Genomic DNA, 18,641 nt, shown 5'->3' with positions numbered 1-18,641 from the left:
GCAGGGCCAGACTCAGGGGCGGCTCCTCCATTTGGGAGGAGGCGTGTCGCCTCACTCAGTGGAGTGGGAGCCAAGCAGATTTAAGGTTGCCGCATATTTTTTCTGACAACTTTTTTGGCCGACATACTGTACTGCTACAATTTCCAAAAGGTATATTTGCCCTGAGAAGGTAACTAGTAGATTCACACCTTGGTACCTGCACCAAGGCACGTGTTTTATAGTCGGTATGTTTCGTAAGATCCAACGATTGCTCTAATCAATGGAAATTGGTTTTAATAGTGTGTTGTAAGACATTCGTTTTGAATTTGCACTTTTATTTTTTCTTAGTAACCAGACTAGATTAAATTAAGTCAAATGGTTGATGCACAGACAGTAGCATTTTATGAACTGTGTCTAAGTTGTTTTAAGTTGATATGAACTGAGATCATTTTTACACTATGTGTTGTAAATGTAAATGTTTTGATTGTTATGGAATAGACTGCTGAACAATAAACTTATCATTGATTTAAGGCTGGACTTCCACTCTGCCAAATCTTAAATGACGCCTTTAGTCCACAGAGAAGGTGAGACTTTATTGCACATGGGTGCTCACTAGAACTTCCTTAATGTCATAGATGCAAGACGGCCATCTACTTGGGAATCAAGAGTTCAAGCAGAGCGACTGTAGGGAGGGCTGGAACCCGTCCCCAGTCTAGGGCCAGCTAGTGTTGCCTCAACGGCAGAGGGACGGCTTCCTTATGAAGGTGATACTGGCCCTCAAAGAAAAAGACAAATGGAGCTCAGACTGGGGTCAACACAATGACAGAGCACCAAGAATGTATGAAGGAAAGTTTTTTAGCATTGATAAGTGTGCATTGTATGAATTGTGACTACAGTGTGTAGTTGGTATTAATTGTTCTATCTGCTGGATCTATCTCAGGGTGGGCTGCGGGGACACACACCTGTTACTGATGTGGATCCTTCTTCTGTCTCCAGCAGGACAGCATGCCCTTCGCTGTGGTAGGGAGTGACAAGGAGTTCCAAGTGAATGGGAAGAGGGTCTTAGGTCGAAGGACCCCCTGGGGAATTATAGAAGGTAAGAGGCTAGTACCACCCCACTTCTATTCTAGAATTTGGTTCCACACACATCACTGCCAGTGTGCCTCATGCCTCATCCGAAGTACCCCTGGTTTTACCCCATTGGGTCCCACACACAGCTCTGTCAGTGCACCTCAAAGCTGACCTGAAGTACACCTGCTATTACACCGCTGGGTCCCACACACATTCCGGCTACTGCGCCTCAAGCCTCACCTGAAGTACCCCTGCTGTTACACCAATGGGACCCACACACAGCTCTGTCAGTGCACCTCCGTACTGACCCTGCGGTCCTCCTACGAACACTTGCATGTTTATGATGTCACAAGTACCAATATCGTTCAATCTCACTTGTACTCTCATTTCTAATTTCAGTGGAAAACTTGGCACACTGCGAGTTTGCACTGCTGCGGGACTTTGTCATCAGGTAAGTGCAAAAATTTGTGCTGCGTCTTCGAGCAGTCCAGCTTATTTGAACACTCAGGTGCTGATACAATCCCAGTGGTTGGCCCTCTCTGCGTAGTTGATTTACTCTATAGGTAGCAGCATGTTAAACAATTGCATTGCCTATGTATTTGATTGAGGTAATTTCCTTGCCCATAAACTGGGTGCTCACTCTACACTTCTATAGCTCTTGGGTGGAAGGGTGGAAGCATAAGGACGCATACCTACTCAGGTCCGGGAGGAACCACGAGTTACAGTACACCGGGCCTCATGTACAACGCTTTTATGCACTCACAAAGCCTGCAGTGCATAACCTTGCAAGATCTGCAAATATAGCGCAAACTCCTCAGTTGCAATGTAGTTGCAGTGTAGTAAAGGTACTTTGAATGTGAAGACTGGCATCCATTCTCAGTAGTAGCTGTCCGTGAAGGACAGCTTCCACTTTGAGAATTAGGGCCACTGGCATTGGGGGAGCAGTCAGCAGTTCTTTTGCATCATGCCTTTGTATTTTAAATTTCCAGCTCCTATCCCTTTAAGGTACGGTGGCTTCATTGTCAACATTGAGCATATGCGAATGGAGGGGTGGAGGGCTGCTGTCTCTTTGAGGCCTCCGTCCATGCATTCGCAAAAATTCTGTAGGATTAGTCAATGGAATCCTGCCTCCTGAATTTTAATGTGGTAGGGTTTATGCGAATCGTGACAAATGTAATTTGTGCGTTGTGACTGATGACGACATCCGTTGTAATGCAAAAACAGTCAAGAGAAAGAACACAATAGAACGAGGTCACTATCAGTAAAGATCTCTGGGTGAAAAAGTTCAGCTTGTCACGCTTCTGTGCCAATAACTAGGGGGCTACACATCACTCAAAACTCACACAAAGATGGCACCCAACTCAGGTATTGAATAGCACACATACTCAGCTGCCTTCACAAAGATGCCATCAGGCCAACTATAGAACAATGGATATGCCCTGATGCCCACACATAAACATGGCACCAGGTCAGGCATAAAATAACACATATTCTCAGAGGCCCCACACAAAAATTGCCCAAGGTGGGGTCTAGAATAAAAGACTTGCTCAGCTTCCCTCTCACGATGATGGGGCCAGATCTGATGGTGAATAAAGTAAAATGATTGACCTATAATCCCAGTTCTGCATTATTGGAATCTTCAAAGAAAGCATAAACATTAGAACAGTCCCGCAAAGGTGTGAGCATCTTGGAATACTTTTTGGGCATATATAATGAAAAAATATATATAGAAATTATATGGCGTTTTTTAATGCGGACAAATTAGGCAATCTGAAGGCTGAATTTTCAACATTTAATTTGCTTTATTTCTGAAAAGCAGTCAGCCGGACTACCAACATACTTGAAAGCAACCGTGCCGAATAATAACTTACTTTCCTGTCTGAATGAAAAGAAAATATAATGCAGAAAAGGCAACCTGGCAGCAAGCTAATAAAATAAGCATAAAGATGGCCTCTAAAAGATCCAGCGGCTTCAGTATCACATTGTGCTTTTTAGGTCTCGGCTAGCGTAGGCTGCGCACATGCGCAGTCTCGCTGGCGAGATTTAATTACTCTGAGTAGCGAGATTAAGCCCCGCCCCTCTTCTCCATTGGCTGGCCTCCTAAACAGCGGCCAGCCATTGGAGAAGAGGTCCCAGTGATGATATCCTTTCGATCTAAGCCCCGTCCTTTTCGGATTGGGGGCGTGTATTTTACTTTCTTTCTCACCTTTTCTCCATTGGCTGAACAGTCAAACACACCCCCCCAGTCTGAAAAGGACGGGGCTTACAGACGCAGCCTAGCTCGAGGCAGGTCACTCAGGGAAGATGCGGCGGCGGCGGCAGGAATATACCCTCAGGCCACTACAGTGGGCCGCTCCTGCGTTCCTCCCAACGCTCATGTGCCACCGCTACTTTTTGGCTGCCCTATCAGCTGATCGGTGCCCCAGCAGCACTGTTTCGCATGTACCTGATGCCGTTAGGTCTTGTGCGTTTCTCCCGCCGATAGCCTTTTCACCGGGGGGGGAGGGGGGGAAAGGGGAGGCGTTCACCGCCGCAGCGATGAGTGTGTGCGCGCTGGGCTCTTTGTGTGCCCCAATCGCCGTTCAGTCCTGTGGGCTTGCCGCGGGGGGGGGACCTTCACCGCCGCCGCCCTCCGCAGCAATGCGTGTAACCGGCAAGCTCTGTTATATGACCCAACAGCCGCTCAGCACTGCGGGCTGCTCCCGCCGATAGCCTGGGGCCGGGCAGGGGGTGATCTTCGCCGCCGCTCTCGGTCCGCAATGTCCTTCGGAGTGCGGCGTCGCAGCACGGCAGCATGGCAGCGCCTCAGAGACCAGAGGAAGGGCAGGTGAAAGGGCCAAACTCTGGCGTGAGGGCAGGGGGTGGGAGGTACAAGACGTTTTGGGGCCTGGCACGAAATGCAGGGTCTACTAGTAAGATGCACGCTTATCTCGCCACAGAGGGCGAGGCAGGCAGTGCTGACGTGCTGGAATGGCTGTGGGCTCATCTCTGGACTTAGCGCTTAGACAGGATAATCTAGGAGCACTTCACTCACAGCCCGAGGGCTGGGGAGCGGCATTCGTGCTGGTGGAAGCTGAGTGGGGGCAGCCCCCTGACACGCGCGGGGATAGCAGCCAAGAATGGCGGCCAAGCCTTGCATCTGTCGAAGGTGACCTGGTAGGGAGAAGTGGCCATCTGTAAATCTGTATAGGCCACACATGTAAACCCTACTGGGAGTTAGGACTGGACATGTCCCAATGGCTGCCAGTAACAAGGAGCTCGAGCTTGGCATGCGTTACCCCTGGGAGTCATGAAAGTATGGGACCCGTTCTAATCTGAACCAGTCACTGAGAGTCGGGGCTGGCCATGCCTCCGCCGGCCACAGGGACCCGCGACTGTTCTATCATGGCTGGCGAGATAGCCGAACGGACGTGAAACGTTCAAGCTCCGTCGGCTGCCCGCTGATTCCTAGCGCTTCTTACAGGCACACAAAGCTGGAACTCGCAGGAATTAAGGTGCATTGATTAAGGGAGGAAAAGGATTGACATGTAACTTCCGACAAAGGCGCAATTCTGCTAAAAGCTCCAGACAGCTAATCACGCGTAGCGATTCAGGGTGGCGCCGGACTGCGGGGGCCCCGTTATTAAGAGAAAACCAGGAGTGCAGGTCGAGTGAGGAGGAGGGAAGACACCACTGGTGTAGTAGCGGTGACAGCTGGAGATGCTCTGGGAATTCCGGTGAGAGAGGGAATAGACACTCTGGGAGAAGCGAGTGCTGGCAGGCACACCGGCCGAGTTACGAGTAGAGCTCGGTGAGGCGATTAAGCTTGCCCCCCAAACCTCTGTATGTGTGTGGCTCTGTGTGTGTGTGGCTCTGTGTGTTCGTCTGGCTCTGTGTGTGTGTATGTCTGGCTCTGTGTGTGTGTGTGGCTGTGTTTGTCTGGCTCTCTGTGTGTATGTGGCTCTGTGTGTGTGTGTGGCTCTGTGTGTGTGTGTGTGTGTGTGTGTGTGTGTGTGGCTCTGTGTGTGTCTCTGTGTGTGTGGCTCTGTGTGTGCCTCTGTGTGTGTGTGTGTGCCTCTGTGTGTGGCTCTGTGTGTGTGTGTGTGTGGCTCTGTGTGTGGCTGTGTGTGTGTGGCTTTGTGTGTGTGTCTCTGTGTGTGTGTGTGTGCAAATGCAATAGGTCTCGCATTTGCGAGAGATTAAGCTATTGGCATTGTAAATGACAATGCCATTTATTTATCTGTTTTCACAACCAACCCCTAAATAAAAAGTTTGTCATTTACAATGCCAATAGCTCTAACTTTTGCAAAGGCGAGACCGTTGCATTGTAAATTCTTGTTACTGGTAGCTGCCTCAGAGTTTCAGTGCACGTGTGACAAGGAGTAATAGGTCTCCTCCCTGTATCTTAATCATCCTACTGAAAATACCAGGGAGGCGGGCGAGTTGTTGATAACTTTAATCAAGATTACCTCAAGGCAAAACTATGATTAAAAGTAAGTAATCTTCCCTTCCGGATAATAGGGTTTCCACCAAGAGTGGTAAACATTGGACGGAATAGCAAGTTCAGGCCCTAAATGTTCCGCAGACATGGACGGCGATCAAGCAGATTCCTTAGTGTTCCTTGCCACACTTTTATGTGTGTGTTTTAGAATCGGAGTCTAGTCGGTGGAGACTGGTGTACACAGATCCCTTGGTGGCTGAATGAATCCAAGGCTTACATAGCCAAGGTTTGTTAGCCAGTTGATACCATAACACAACACAGACTACAAACCATCTAGAAGTAAATTGATTAGAAGATGGTAACCCATGTTCTCATGGGATTGTAATTTTACAAAGGGTTGCTCATTCTTTACACTGCCTTTTGTTTTGTCTTGAAGAAACCCAAGGACACTCCTAACATCTAAAGAGCACAGAGATCTTTCTGTTGGGGAAGATAAGAATTTTAAAGAAATCTGATAATTAGTGTAGCTTGTGTGGAAGACTGAAACCAATCTCAGAAGACATGACTGATGTGCACATCACTTCTTTGTTAGAGTAGAAAAACGTCTAAGGTCCTTCTGTACATAAAGCCTGAATCTCACTAACCCTGTGGGCTGTGGTTACTGCTGCTTGTAAAATAGTTATCCAGGACAAATGACGCAGAGGCTTTATGTACAGCTTTGAATGGTGGAGCCATCAGTATTGGCAAACAGCATTAAGCTCCCACTGATAACAAGGTCCCCTCACTGGTGGATACGCACGCTAGAAATACTTTATACAGACATTGCGAAAAAAGGATGCCTGAGACAGACTATTTCTGGCTGAAAGGTGTCTGTGTGTGATTGCCCAACTAGATACAAAAGGTATGGGAACAATGCTTCTTCTTGGTAGATGATGGAATTGTAGTTCACCTGCTACAGAAAAAGTAGAAACATTTCTATTTAAAGGCTTAGGCTGTTAGAGTAGTGGCCTTTTTGGCTCTTTCGGAATGTTCATATGTTACACATTCGGTAGCTATACTGCTAAATTCAATGTTAGGCAGGCTGGGAAATTTGCCAGCAAGTCTCGAAAACAGGTTTAGAATGTACAGGGCCCTCAGTACCACCACTCCATAGCAGCACCCTCCCCATAATTCTTGCCTGAGAGCGCACAGTTTTGTTAGCATTGATATATCCAGTAGAATTGGCGGAAGTCCAAGCTGAAGACCTATACGGGGTCATATCAACTATCTGAATCAGGCTATAGTTAATTGTCAGGGTTTCATGCAAGGTCTTAAGGGCTAGTTAAACTGCTGTGAGTTCCAACAGTTAGAAACAGTTAACCTCCAGATGTGCTCCCCAATCTGTTATTGAAGCACATGTTACAAAAGAGTGAGTGAGAACATCCCAATGGAATCGAACTCCCAACAAAAGATCACTGCACGCGATGTGAGAAGACTGTCTTGCTGCTTGAGTCAAAATCTATTTTGCTTTCCAATTGCATCATAATTAGCTCAATTGATACTCCGTACATTGCTGAGGAGGTCCCATATTCACTCTGTGATTCGTCACCATGAAAAAGCAAAAGCCATTGAGCCAAGAATAGACAAGACCAGACATATTGACTGTTGTAGCTGAAAAAAATTGCAAAAGTATGGATGATACTGTTCTTTCTGAAGTAAACAATATTCCATGATTGTTTAGTGTTGTACAGAAATTGTATAAGATCTTCATTGGAGTCAGAGATGACTTTCGGAAGTTGACAAAACCGCGAAGAGACAGAGCGTTTTCTGGAAGTAAAGTACAGCCTTCTGTGGTTTGTTGAGCTTCATCAGCCATTAATTCAAAAAAAGATAAATAAACATGTTGTTTCCTCAAGTCTGCAACCTCCAAGGCCATGCACCTGTAAATGGTGCGAGATGTTTACGCGAGGCCAATTGGAATCAATTTGTATTGGAATGGACATTTCCCCACCAGGACATAAGGAACTTTCTGAGCTTCCTCGATAATCAGGTGTGAAATAAGGCACTGTGAAGGTCTGTTGAACACAAGCCTCCTTTTTAGGTCTCGCTGAGTCAGCGCGCATGCGTTGCTCGGAGAGACTTTAGTAGGTGAGTTTTCAAAGTGCTGCTGGCTGGCGACAAGCTTGCATTCACACGAGCGTGCACGTGCGAACCGCCAGCCTTCAACGCCATCTGTCTTTCCTCTTGCTTGCTCCCTGCCTCCGCCCCTCCCCCACCTTCAAGCTCGGGATTCTCCCACACACACACACCACACATACAGCCACACAACCACACCCTACCACCCAACCACACAAACACAACCACATACACACAACTACACACAACCACACACACACACAACCACACCCAACCACACACCACACCCACAACCATAACCACACACACAACCACACCCACAACCACACACACACACAACCACACACACACACACAACCACACCCAACCACACACACAACCATAACCACACACACAACCACACACACATACAACCACACCAACCACACACACAACCACACCCACACCCACACCCACAACCACACCCACACACACCCAACCATTCACACACACACAACCACACCCAACCACACACACAACCACACCCACTACCACACCCACAACCACACACACACAACCACACACACAACCACACACACAACCACAAAGACAACCACACAACTACAAACACACCCACAACCACACACAAACACAACCACACCCAAACACACAACCACACCCACAACCACACCCACACAACCACTCACACAACCACACACACACAACCTCACACACACAACCTCGCACACACACAACCACACACAACCACACACAACCACACACACAACCACATCCAACCACACACACAACCACACAGACAACCACACACACACACACAACCACACACACACACAACCACACACACTCAACCACAAACACAACACACACACAACCACAAACAACCACAAACACACACAACCACACACACAACCACACACACACAACCACACACACACACCCACATACACACAAACCACACACACACAACCACACACACACAACCACACACACACACAACCACACCCACACACACAACCACACACACAAACACACACAACCATAAACACACAACCTCGCACACACAACCCCACAACCACACACACAACCACATAACCACACACACAACCACATAACTACACACACAACCACATCCAACCACACACACAACCACACAAACAACCACACACACACACCACACCCAACCACACACACACACACAACCACAAACACAATACCACACACTCACAACCACACACACACACAACAACAAACACACACACAACCACACACATACACACACAACCACACACACACACAACCACATACACAACCACACACACACACCCACACACACACAACCACACACAACCACACACACACAACCAACCACACACACAACCAACCACACACACACAACCAACCACACACAACCAACCACACACACAACCACACACACACACACAACCACACACACACACACAACCACCCACACACACAACCCCCAACCCACACAACCCCACGCACACATAACCACACACAACCACACACACACACACAACCCCCAACCCACACAACCCCACGCACACATAACCACACACACACACACAACCAACCACACAAACCACACACCCACAAACACAACCACACCAACCACACACACAACCACACCCACACAACCACACACAACCACACACACACACACACAAACCACACACACAACCACACACACAACCACACCCAACCACACCCCGCCCCCTGGCCACTCAGTGCCTATCAGCCTCCTCTCAGCCTGGTAGAGCGATCGCAATAAGTTTCACTTTCACGCGGTCAGTTTCACTTTCACGGCAGCGTTAGCCATGAAAGTGTTCGCGTTTCTAGTTTTATTCAGCATTCACTCTTGTTTCCTAGTGCTTGACAATCCAATCTCTACAATATTTAAGCAACCTGCATGTCTCCTGTCAACCATACCACTCCATGCATTTTCTCCGATCCACATAGATATCAGTGGTACAGACAAAGGTAACCAGGTTTCTTATCCTTCCTTCAAGCAATAACCAGAATACTAAACTGCATTCGTGCCCCACTTAGTTTTAAATAGCAAACAGTTATTCTAATCGGTTTGTTTCACAGAGGTTGTGCCTTAGGAGAAGGGCAGTGGCACGTGCATGGCACTATACGCTAGTGTGCTCAAAAGAGTTGTTTAAAAAAGAAATGTTTTATGAAAAATTGACTTTTACAAATTCTGATTCCACCAGAATCCGAGTCCTCCACACACCCTGTTTTTTTGGCTGTCTGCTGTGAAAAGGAGACCAATATTGCCCCCATTTTTATTATTCTGTATCCTCTGTTCAATTCTGGGGTGCTTTTTCAACTTGCTGCTAGTTCATTCTGAATCTTACCGTTACTAATCCAAAATGTGTTACCTTTGGCTTATTTGCAATGCAAACTTTATCTCAATAAGTTGCTGTAACAACCGCTACGTAAGCCCATTCATTTGCTAATTATTTTCCACATAAGGTTGCAAGACCATACAGTGGAGTTTTCAGGATTTTGAATAGTTTCTTGTTTGAAGATGTTACTCTCGCCTGCGCACCCCACTCCTGTACTTAGAGTACGAGTGACTTGGCACCCGCCTTTCAGAGGTTTTTCATCCACACAAGTCTGACCTGGCAATGGTGCGTCCCAGCCTGGCACACACCGGGTGATGATCTCCGCACCTCCTTCTAGACCCCAGCTCACTACTGTCTGCAGTCTGTCACTCACCCCTCACCTAGCTGGCACTCACCCTTCACCCTTCAGGCCTGGCAGTCACTCCTGGCACTCACCCTTCTCCCTCTCCGGCACTCAGCATTGACTCCGTGACACTCAACTGTCACCTCCCGGACACTCACCCTTGACCCTCCTGGTACTCATACTTCACCTCCCTGGCACATATCCTTCACCTCCCTGACACTCACCCATGTCCCTCCTGGCAATCACTACTCACCCCCTTGGCACTCACCCTTCACCTCCATTGCACTAGCCCTTCACCCCCTGGCCTGGCAGCTACCCTTCACCCCTTGCACTCACCCTTCCGCTCCCTGGCACTCACCTTTGACCCTCCTGACTTACATCTCACCTCTATGGCACTCACCCTTCATCCCCCTGACCTGGCACTCAATCTTCACCTCCGTGGCATTAGCCCTTCACCCCCCTGGCCTGGCAGCTACCCCTCACCCCTGGCACTCATACTTCCCCTTCTCGGCATTCACCCTTCCCCGGCACTCACCTTTGACCCTCCTGACTCTTACGTCTCATCTCCCTGGCACTCACTTCTCACCTCTCCGGCACTCACCCTTCACCCACATGGCCTGACAGTTACCCTTGTCCCTCCTGGCATGCACTCCTCACCTCGCTGCCACTCACCCTTTACCCTCCTGGTTTCTGTCTCTCTCCTGTCTCTCTCTTGCTGTCTGCCTCTACACTCGAATGCCTTTCTTCTCTCTGCTCCTTTCATCTCTCCCATTCTTTTTCTGATTCCGGAACCTTTCCTTTGCCTCCCTTGTTCTGGGCATCCCTCTCTGCACATCGTTCTGTATCGCTTCCTACCCTTCTTTCAATTATATCGCTCCCTGTTGACCTGTTTATTCAGCCTCCCCGTTGCCTGTCTCCAGTGTCTACCCAGGTTCTCCCATTAATGCCCCCTCCCGAACCTGTGAATCTCACCCTCTGCTGCTTCTCTTACTCACACTGCCGTTCCTCCTCCCTACCTAGATGTTTGACTATAGCCTTATAGCCCGCCGTAGAGGGCTATACTGGCTATTAACCCCTTCCACGCTCATGACGAGCTGGGCTCGTCATGGTGTAGCCTCCTCGCACGCTCATGACGAGCCCAGCTCGTCATGAATAATGGAAAATGGAGGATCCCAGCACCGGGGGGGAAAACGCATAGCAGCCAAGTGGTTAAAGGCCCTCTCCAGCGTTAAAGGCCCCGAGCCAAAGGCGAGGGCCTTTAACAAGGGAGAGGGACTTTAACAGCGGTATAGCCCATCTACGAAGGGCTATAAGGCTATTAGAACATTCTGTCACTAGAGGACAGAATGTTCTAACAAAAAAAATAAAGCCTTTTGGGAGCGTGAGGGGATTGGAATCCCCTCAGGTTCCTTGAAGCCTTTGTTGACAGCCAGAGCTGTGAACAAAGAAACATTGGAATGTTGGAGCTCCAGGCTTATACCAGCCATTATAAGCCCAGAGCACTCCATTGTTTTCAATGGAGCTCCCAGCATTCCAATGTTCTAATCATTCTTTCATTTTTCCTATTCAAAGGTGATCTTATCCCTGCTGTTTCTCTTACTCATCCCGATGTGTCATTTACTTTCATATCTCCTATGCTCTTTAAAGGTGATCTTCCACCCGCCGGTTTCGCATGCTCTCTCGTTCGCCCCATGTTTCCCTTAGCTCTTCTGCAGCCAGATGGTTTGCTTATTCTCTCATGTTCTTTACTCAAAAGTGATTGTACACCTACCCCCTGATGTTTTCCTTATTATCTTTTAATACTTTGCAGATTCTCGCTGCCCCCTCTCCCAGCATCTTTCTAGTGCCTATTTCTGCCTTTTCGTTAATTTCGTCTGTCTCAGTTGGCATTGCTAATAATAATGCAACACTAGCACCTGACTGCCTCAAACTAACTACACAACATAAAACAGACCGCAGTTCTTCAAATCAGCCACAATACCTGAAACTAACTGCAGTCCGATATCTGAAACTGACCACAACCCTTGAAACAAGCATATGTGGTACTGAGTGGTATTATGTTGAGTGTAGTTATGTTGTATTGAGTAGAGTGTAAATATGTGTTGTAAATATTTGTTGTGTAATTATGTGGTATTGAGTGTTATGATGTGGAGAGTATTTATGTTGCATTGATTAGTGTGTAAATATGTAGTTTGTAATTGTATGGTACTGAGTGGCATGAGGGGTGTATTTATGTTGCATTGATTAGAGTACATAACTACTCAACATAATACCACTCAGTACCACATAATTACACATCATATACTTACACTGTATTCAATGCAACATACATATACTCCACATACCACTCAGTACTAAATATTTGCATGTCACATACTTACTCTATTCTTAATGTTAGATAAATACACTCCACACAATACCACTCTGTGCCACATAATAACACAACACAGAATTACACTGTACTCAATGCAAATAAATACACACCTTTCACTCAAGTTTGTGCTATATAAAAAAAAACAATTGCAATGCAATAGGTCTCACATTAATGAATCTTTGAGCTGCTAGTGTTGCATTATTATTAGCAATGTCAACAACTCAAACTTTTTTTATGCGAGACCTATTGCATTGCAAATGCTTGTTGCTGTTGTGGCAAGATCTTATGAAGCGCCAACATTTGACATTTTGTTTCCCGATCCATTTGTTGGCCACTTTCAAGCCCAGTATTGTCTGAATCCCTTTTTTGGATCTTGTTCCTGCATCAGAAAACACCTCAAGTATGTTCCCTTTCCTTTTTGAGAGGGTAGAACAGGGTATATTGCCTGCTTCCTTGGCAAGGTGTTTATCTCTTCATATAATAGACCTAATTGAAATTTGGGAGCCTACGTTCGGGGTATTGCAGGTGGTGGTGAATGAAAACATAGAGCGTAACCATTTTGCTCAACATTCAGCACCCATCTATAGTTGGTTATGCTTTGACATTCTTAGAGATGACTCGCGATGCTTCTCCGCGGGAGTAGTGTATAGCGGAAGAGCTCTTCAGACATCATTGTCTTGCTGTGCCGGAGGTTTCCCGTCAGGATCTAATGTCCGATGGTTTCCTCTGAACCTCCATGGTCTTCGGGGTTGCGAGAACTGGCGCTAGGAGATAAAAGTCAGGGATATGGAAACGGTTGACTATTTAAAGGAGCAGTGTTTATTGTTGAGTTTCCCATTTCTGCGGCCTCTGGAGCTGCATATCCCTCGATGTTTTCCTTTAGTTAAGGTTAAACTAGGCAGTTAGGCGTTTTACAGTTTACTTCTTTTAAGTTGGTTCGATTTTTCCGGTTGAATAAGTATTTTTGAAGAGCAAACAAGTGGATTTCGGAAAAGCAGTTAGGCTTTATTAGAGTGCAGACATTTTCTGTAAAATGTATTATTTTTATTTAATGTTTTAGTTAAGTATATATATATATATATAAATATATATATATATATATATGTATGTATATATATATATATATATATATGTATATATGTGTATATATATATATATATATATATATATATATATATATATATATATATATATATATATATATATATATATATATATATATATATATATATATATATATGTTAAAGGTGTTCCGGGATCCTCACACATGGACAGGGCTATTCTAATCTTTAAAACTGCAATAAAGATTACGCTGGTGCAGAACACACATGCTCTGATGGTAGTAAAGTTAGGCACGGAATGACAGACATTCTCTGATGCGCCCTAAAGATGGCACCAGGTCAAGCACAGAATATAACACAGGCTCGGATGCCTCTTGCAAAGATGGTGCCATTTCAGGCATAGACTAAGAGACATGCTCTAATGTCTGCTCCTAAAAACAGCGGAGAGATCAGCAAACATGCTCAGCTATCCTTGTCCCCCAACCAGCACTGCAGGCAAATATTCAAAGCAGAGACCTCTGGGTAAGGGTAGGAGCTGCAGCCTCAGTTTATAAAAGTTGGAACAAACACACTGATTCATTAAAAAACTTTTACTTTGATCTCTGCATTTTTTGTAAATATTTCAGAAACACTAAAGGTTGTATGAATTAATTGAAATAATCAAAAGCTTCGCCACAGACCAGGAATATTTGCCAATCGTCTCAGTAAGTAGAGGACAAAATGGGGCAACAGGAGATGGATTTAATTGCTTAGTGATGAAAGTCACTCACAATTCTGGCTATATTTACAAAGTAAGGTTCTGATCATGGCTGCCCAACACCGAGATCAGCTTGGAATAACTGAGGGTGTGGAAGTAGTAGACAATGAGGGAGAAGATGTATGCGCATAAACAGCTCATCAACCAGTGGCAGTATGGCCTGCACAAATGCCAATAAATGCCTAGACAAAAAACAGGAGCGACACAAGTGACAAAAAAGGATTATGCGAACTATGTAGAGGAGGAGTTCAAGATATACCTCATGCGCTATATATCGGCCCCAATAAAGTCTTGGTAGAAGCGTGGCATCGTTTTTATAAAACTATATGTTTTAGATCTAATCTATTTACTATCAACGACCTGATCGCCTTAATTAGATCACCCCCAAATAAATTTGTTTGTTACAATTTGTAACATTTAAAAAATCTTTTTTATCACTATTTAAAAAAAGAAATTATGCAAATGGTTTGATATATTTACAATAATGTATCGATTTTGTACTCATTTAAAATTGTTGATCTCTGAAGAGGTCTAAATCAATAAATTGAATTGAATGAATTGAATTGAATGGCACTGGTTGATCACAGGTTGTCACGATGATACTTGCTACGTATACGGATAGCATATAGGAAGTTCCTGGCTGTATGAGAGCGAGAGCTCAACTTAATACCCACTATAATCACACTCTTTCTTTCATGGATGCCTGTTTTCCTAGGACGCACCTGCAGGACCTGAAGGAAGTGACGCACAACATTCACTATGAGACTTACAGAGCCAAGCGCCTGAACGACAATGGCGGACTCCCACCTGTCAGTGAGGAATCGCACGAAAGCAGCATCTGAAGCCCCCCAGAGACATGCCTATCATCACCTTTCCTGGCCCCTTATCCCAGACCCCGATGGCATTGGTCAATCACCGGCTGTCTCACTAGTGACTTGCACACCTGGACTTGCACAGATTTTTGCACGGATTCCATATCATTCGTGTCTTTGTGTTGGGGTGGTTAAGGGGCGGTGGGTCGAGGGGGTGCAAATGAGTAGGGTCCATATCTCCCACTCTTTGTTAGCAGCAAAGGCCAAACCCAGGAGTATGTACAGGGATCCGAAGGGTGGTCTCATCCATAGCACATGCAGGAAGAACAAGTTTGCTGCTCGAGCCCTGCAATATCCTGCGACCAGGGGGATAGCTCTGCTGTCTGAGCCTGGGAAAACTTGGCGACCCAATGGACAGATGTCGCTTGAGGCCTCAATTCTTTGTAACAGTGGGATTACTCCCCTGCCTGAGGGTGTAAAATGTAATTTAAGGACTAGCCCCGTTGTGGCGGGTCTCTGCTGATCCCATCTCTTCAATCCTGCCTATCTCTGTTGTACCACTGTTGTTCTCTTCTCATTTCCGGTGGGTTTGGCCCCATCAGCAGCATCACTTGTGAGCAATTTCTAAGTCTTTTTTTTACCTCGTTTTGTGATGTTTCCAAATGTGCCAAACTGTCCCTCAAAAAGTGCACGGGGACAGAAGGACTGATCACTCCTCTGTGCAACATAACTCGAAACACAAGTGAACGTGGAATAAAAGGATCTCCTCTCCACATGTGGCTTCGGTGGGATCTCTGCTGTGAGGTGCTGCCTGACAGAAACAGGGTTCTGAAAGTGCAGTGATACATACATAGCACAGTGATTTCTACGCCAAGGGAACTAGTGTGAGACAATCACAGCCCAGCATGTAAGTACAAGAACACATTTACTACCAGTAGGCATGACCTCAGACTATGTCCGTACCCCTACTTTACATCTTTGTTCAGAGGTTTTAAGAAGGCACCATCCATATGTATTTTGCTCAGCCGTCATGCCAGATCTTTTAATTGGCTCGGATTGTTTCTCATCAATTAGGTGACACCCCTTTACATGAAGTAAGCAACATCATCATGAATTGGGCAGCCACCAAATGATCCCGCCTGTTAAATTCTGGCTTTGCCTGCCCAGCGGCTACGCCCCATCATGCCCTATATGTTTCAGGGACTTCCCATTGGATACTAAGGTCTGTTGCGTAAATTGTGCTGTCGGGCACATGCTGGCTCAGTGATAAACCTAGCAATACAAAAGAAGCAATGGTCCCCATGACGTAGCCTATCAGCTGTGGGCAGAGGTCTTCCGGCAATCACCATCTGCATCCTCATGTGGTGGCACAAAAAGTAACAATTGCATTTCTGGCCAGTATGCAGATCCATCCTTGTGCTCCTTCTTTCCAAAGTGTATGGAATGTCTTCTAATTCAGAAGGATCCGCCTCTGGTACAAACAAAATAATTAGAACCCACCATTTCCGAAAACACAAATAATAAAATAAAACATTTAGTGGAAAAACAAATTAGTACACGTACAGGTTAGTTGAAAGTAACAGAATCCCCATCACTGGAAAAGGTAAAATAATATTACTTTTTAAAGAAAGAAACAAACCTGAAACTTGTTTTATGAAGGAGACCCACGCGGACATCATAGCAAATCCCAGTAAAAGAACACTGTTTCTAACTTAGAGGTGACACACCCAAACCCCATTAAGAAGTGAGGGAACGGAAAGGTTCCCCTGGTGCAGCTTCAGCTGTCTCAGTCAGGGCTAACCCTCGACCTGAGGCCCATCTCCAATGGGCTACTTGTTCTCAGTCACCAAGTCAAAGTGATGTATTTATTTAATTCACCCATTTTCTTTACAGCGCATGGTTACCCACGGTATAGATGTGTTTTACAATCAAACATTAATGCTACTCGGGGTCTTACATAGAACTGAATATGCATAGAATATACAGAGGCACCGTGCTTGAGGCAAGGATTAACATAACAGGTTCTGGCAAGGGGGGAGGAAGAAGAGCGGTGGAGAAGGGAGTCATAAGGAGAGGAAGTATTGCAGAGGGAGGGGGGAGGAAGTGGAGATCTGGAAGGGGGAAAAGGGGAAGGAAGAGGAAGTGACTACAAGTGCGAGGGTGGAGTAATGTTGTGTAAGTGGTTGATGTAAGTGATGGTTACCTTGCCACATTTAGAGCGAGGAGACAGACATTGGTTAACCTTGCTGGGGACCGCCCTGTGAAATACGGCGGTCCGAGACAGGAAAACGAAACAATGGCTTTGTGAAAATTAGGAGAAGTATGGGAAGAGGGTATTTTCATAACATGCATTTTCAATGCAATAGGTCTCGCATTTGCAGGCGTTTAAGCTATTGGCATTGTAAATGACAATGCCTTTTATTTATGTTTGTTTAAAAGCAACACATATATAAAATGCATTGTTATTTTTAATGCCAATAGCTCAAACACTTGCAAATGCAAGACCATTTTAACCACATGAGCGCTAGCGAAATTCCCCTCCTGTGCTCTTCTTTACAAAAACCCATTATTCATGACGAGCTGGGCTCGTCATGAGCGTAGCAGGAGGCTACCTCGTGACGAGCCCAGCTCGTCATGAGCGTCGAAGGGGTTAATGGTTGCCGTGCCCCTTTTTTTAAATACTCCTCTCATATTCAGGTTACAGTGAGCAGCGTCTAAGCAAAGCGGCGCGGCCAACATTAAAGTGAAATCGCTATGGCGCTTTCACCCAAGGTGAAAAAAATAATTATTTTCAAAAGGTTCTGTGGCGCGGCTGCTAAAGTGAAAGCGGCCCACGCTGGTAATTAAATAGGCGCAGACGCTAAAGTGAAAACCGACTGTGCTTATATTAAATAATTAAATAAGCACGGCCGCTATAGTTAAAGCGGACCACGCTGTAATTGTAATAAATACATTACTATTAAAATAAAAGCGGGCGGGAGCTGCGATGTTGTGGGTGGAATAGGGGAAGAGCATTAAAGAAAATAGTGGTCACCAAATCTTAAAGCAGACCATGTAACAACTTCAGTAAGATGCCCAGAGGTAACAAAATCAGACAAGGCGGTACCAAGGAGGGTCTAACAAGTCGATGAAATGAAATGCATCCATTTAGTAAGGACAGTAACAGGAGCCAATTAAAAAGATGGGTGGGGAAATGGGGGGAGCTTGTATGCCATACCTCAACACAGCATGCCACAGAGCAGCGCATGCACTGCCCAGGCTCGACCTAAAAAGGTTTACAAAAATCAAGGGAGAAGGGATGAAAGAGTAGGAAGGCATAAGGAACGCGGGTGGGAAAATC

General features: G+C 45.9%; 1 protein-coding gene across 3 annotated transcripts in view; it reads left to right on the top strand.

Annotated features, from left to right (window-relative positions):
* SEPTIN3 (septin 3) overlaps positions 1-16,074 on the top strand; it is a 106,808-nt gene extending 90,734 nt beyond the window's left edge. For 2 of the 3 annotated variants that reach the window (XM_078640543.1, XM_078640551.1), the window contains 3 exons: positions 976-1,075; positions 1,450-1,501; positions 15,205-16,074. In XM_078640543.1, the coding sequence (XP_078496669.1) occupies positions 976-1,075; positions 1,450-1,501; positions 15,205-15,331 (279 nt within the window). In that variant the 3' untranslated portion in view covers positions 15,332-16,074. The remainder of the gene's footprint in view (positions 1-975; positions 1,076-1,449; positions 1,502-15,204) is intronic. The other variant, XM_078640547.1, reaches the window with a different exon arrangement.
* Positions 16,075-18,641: the final 2,567 nt, after the last annotated feature.

Source organism: Lissotriton helveticus, chromosome 1_1 (assembly GCF_964261635.1).
Source record: "Lissotriton helveticus chromosome 1_1, aLisHel1.1, whole genome shotgun sequence".
Taxonomy (NCBI): domain Eukaryota; kingdom Metazoa; phylum Chordata; class Amphibia; order Caudata; family Salamandridae; genus Lissotriton; species Lissotriton helveticus.
The sequence above is the reverse complement of the archived record's forward strand: the minus strand, read 5'-3'. Positions and strand labels throughout refer to the sequence as shown.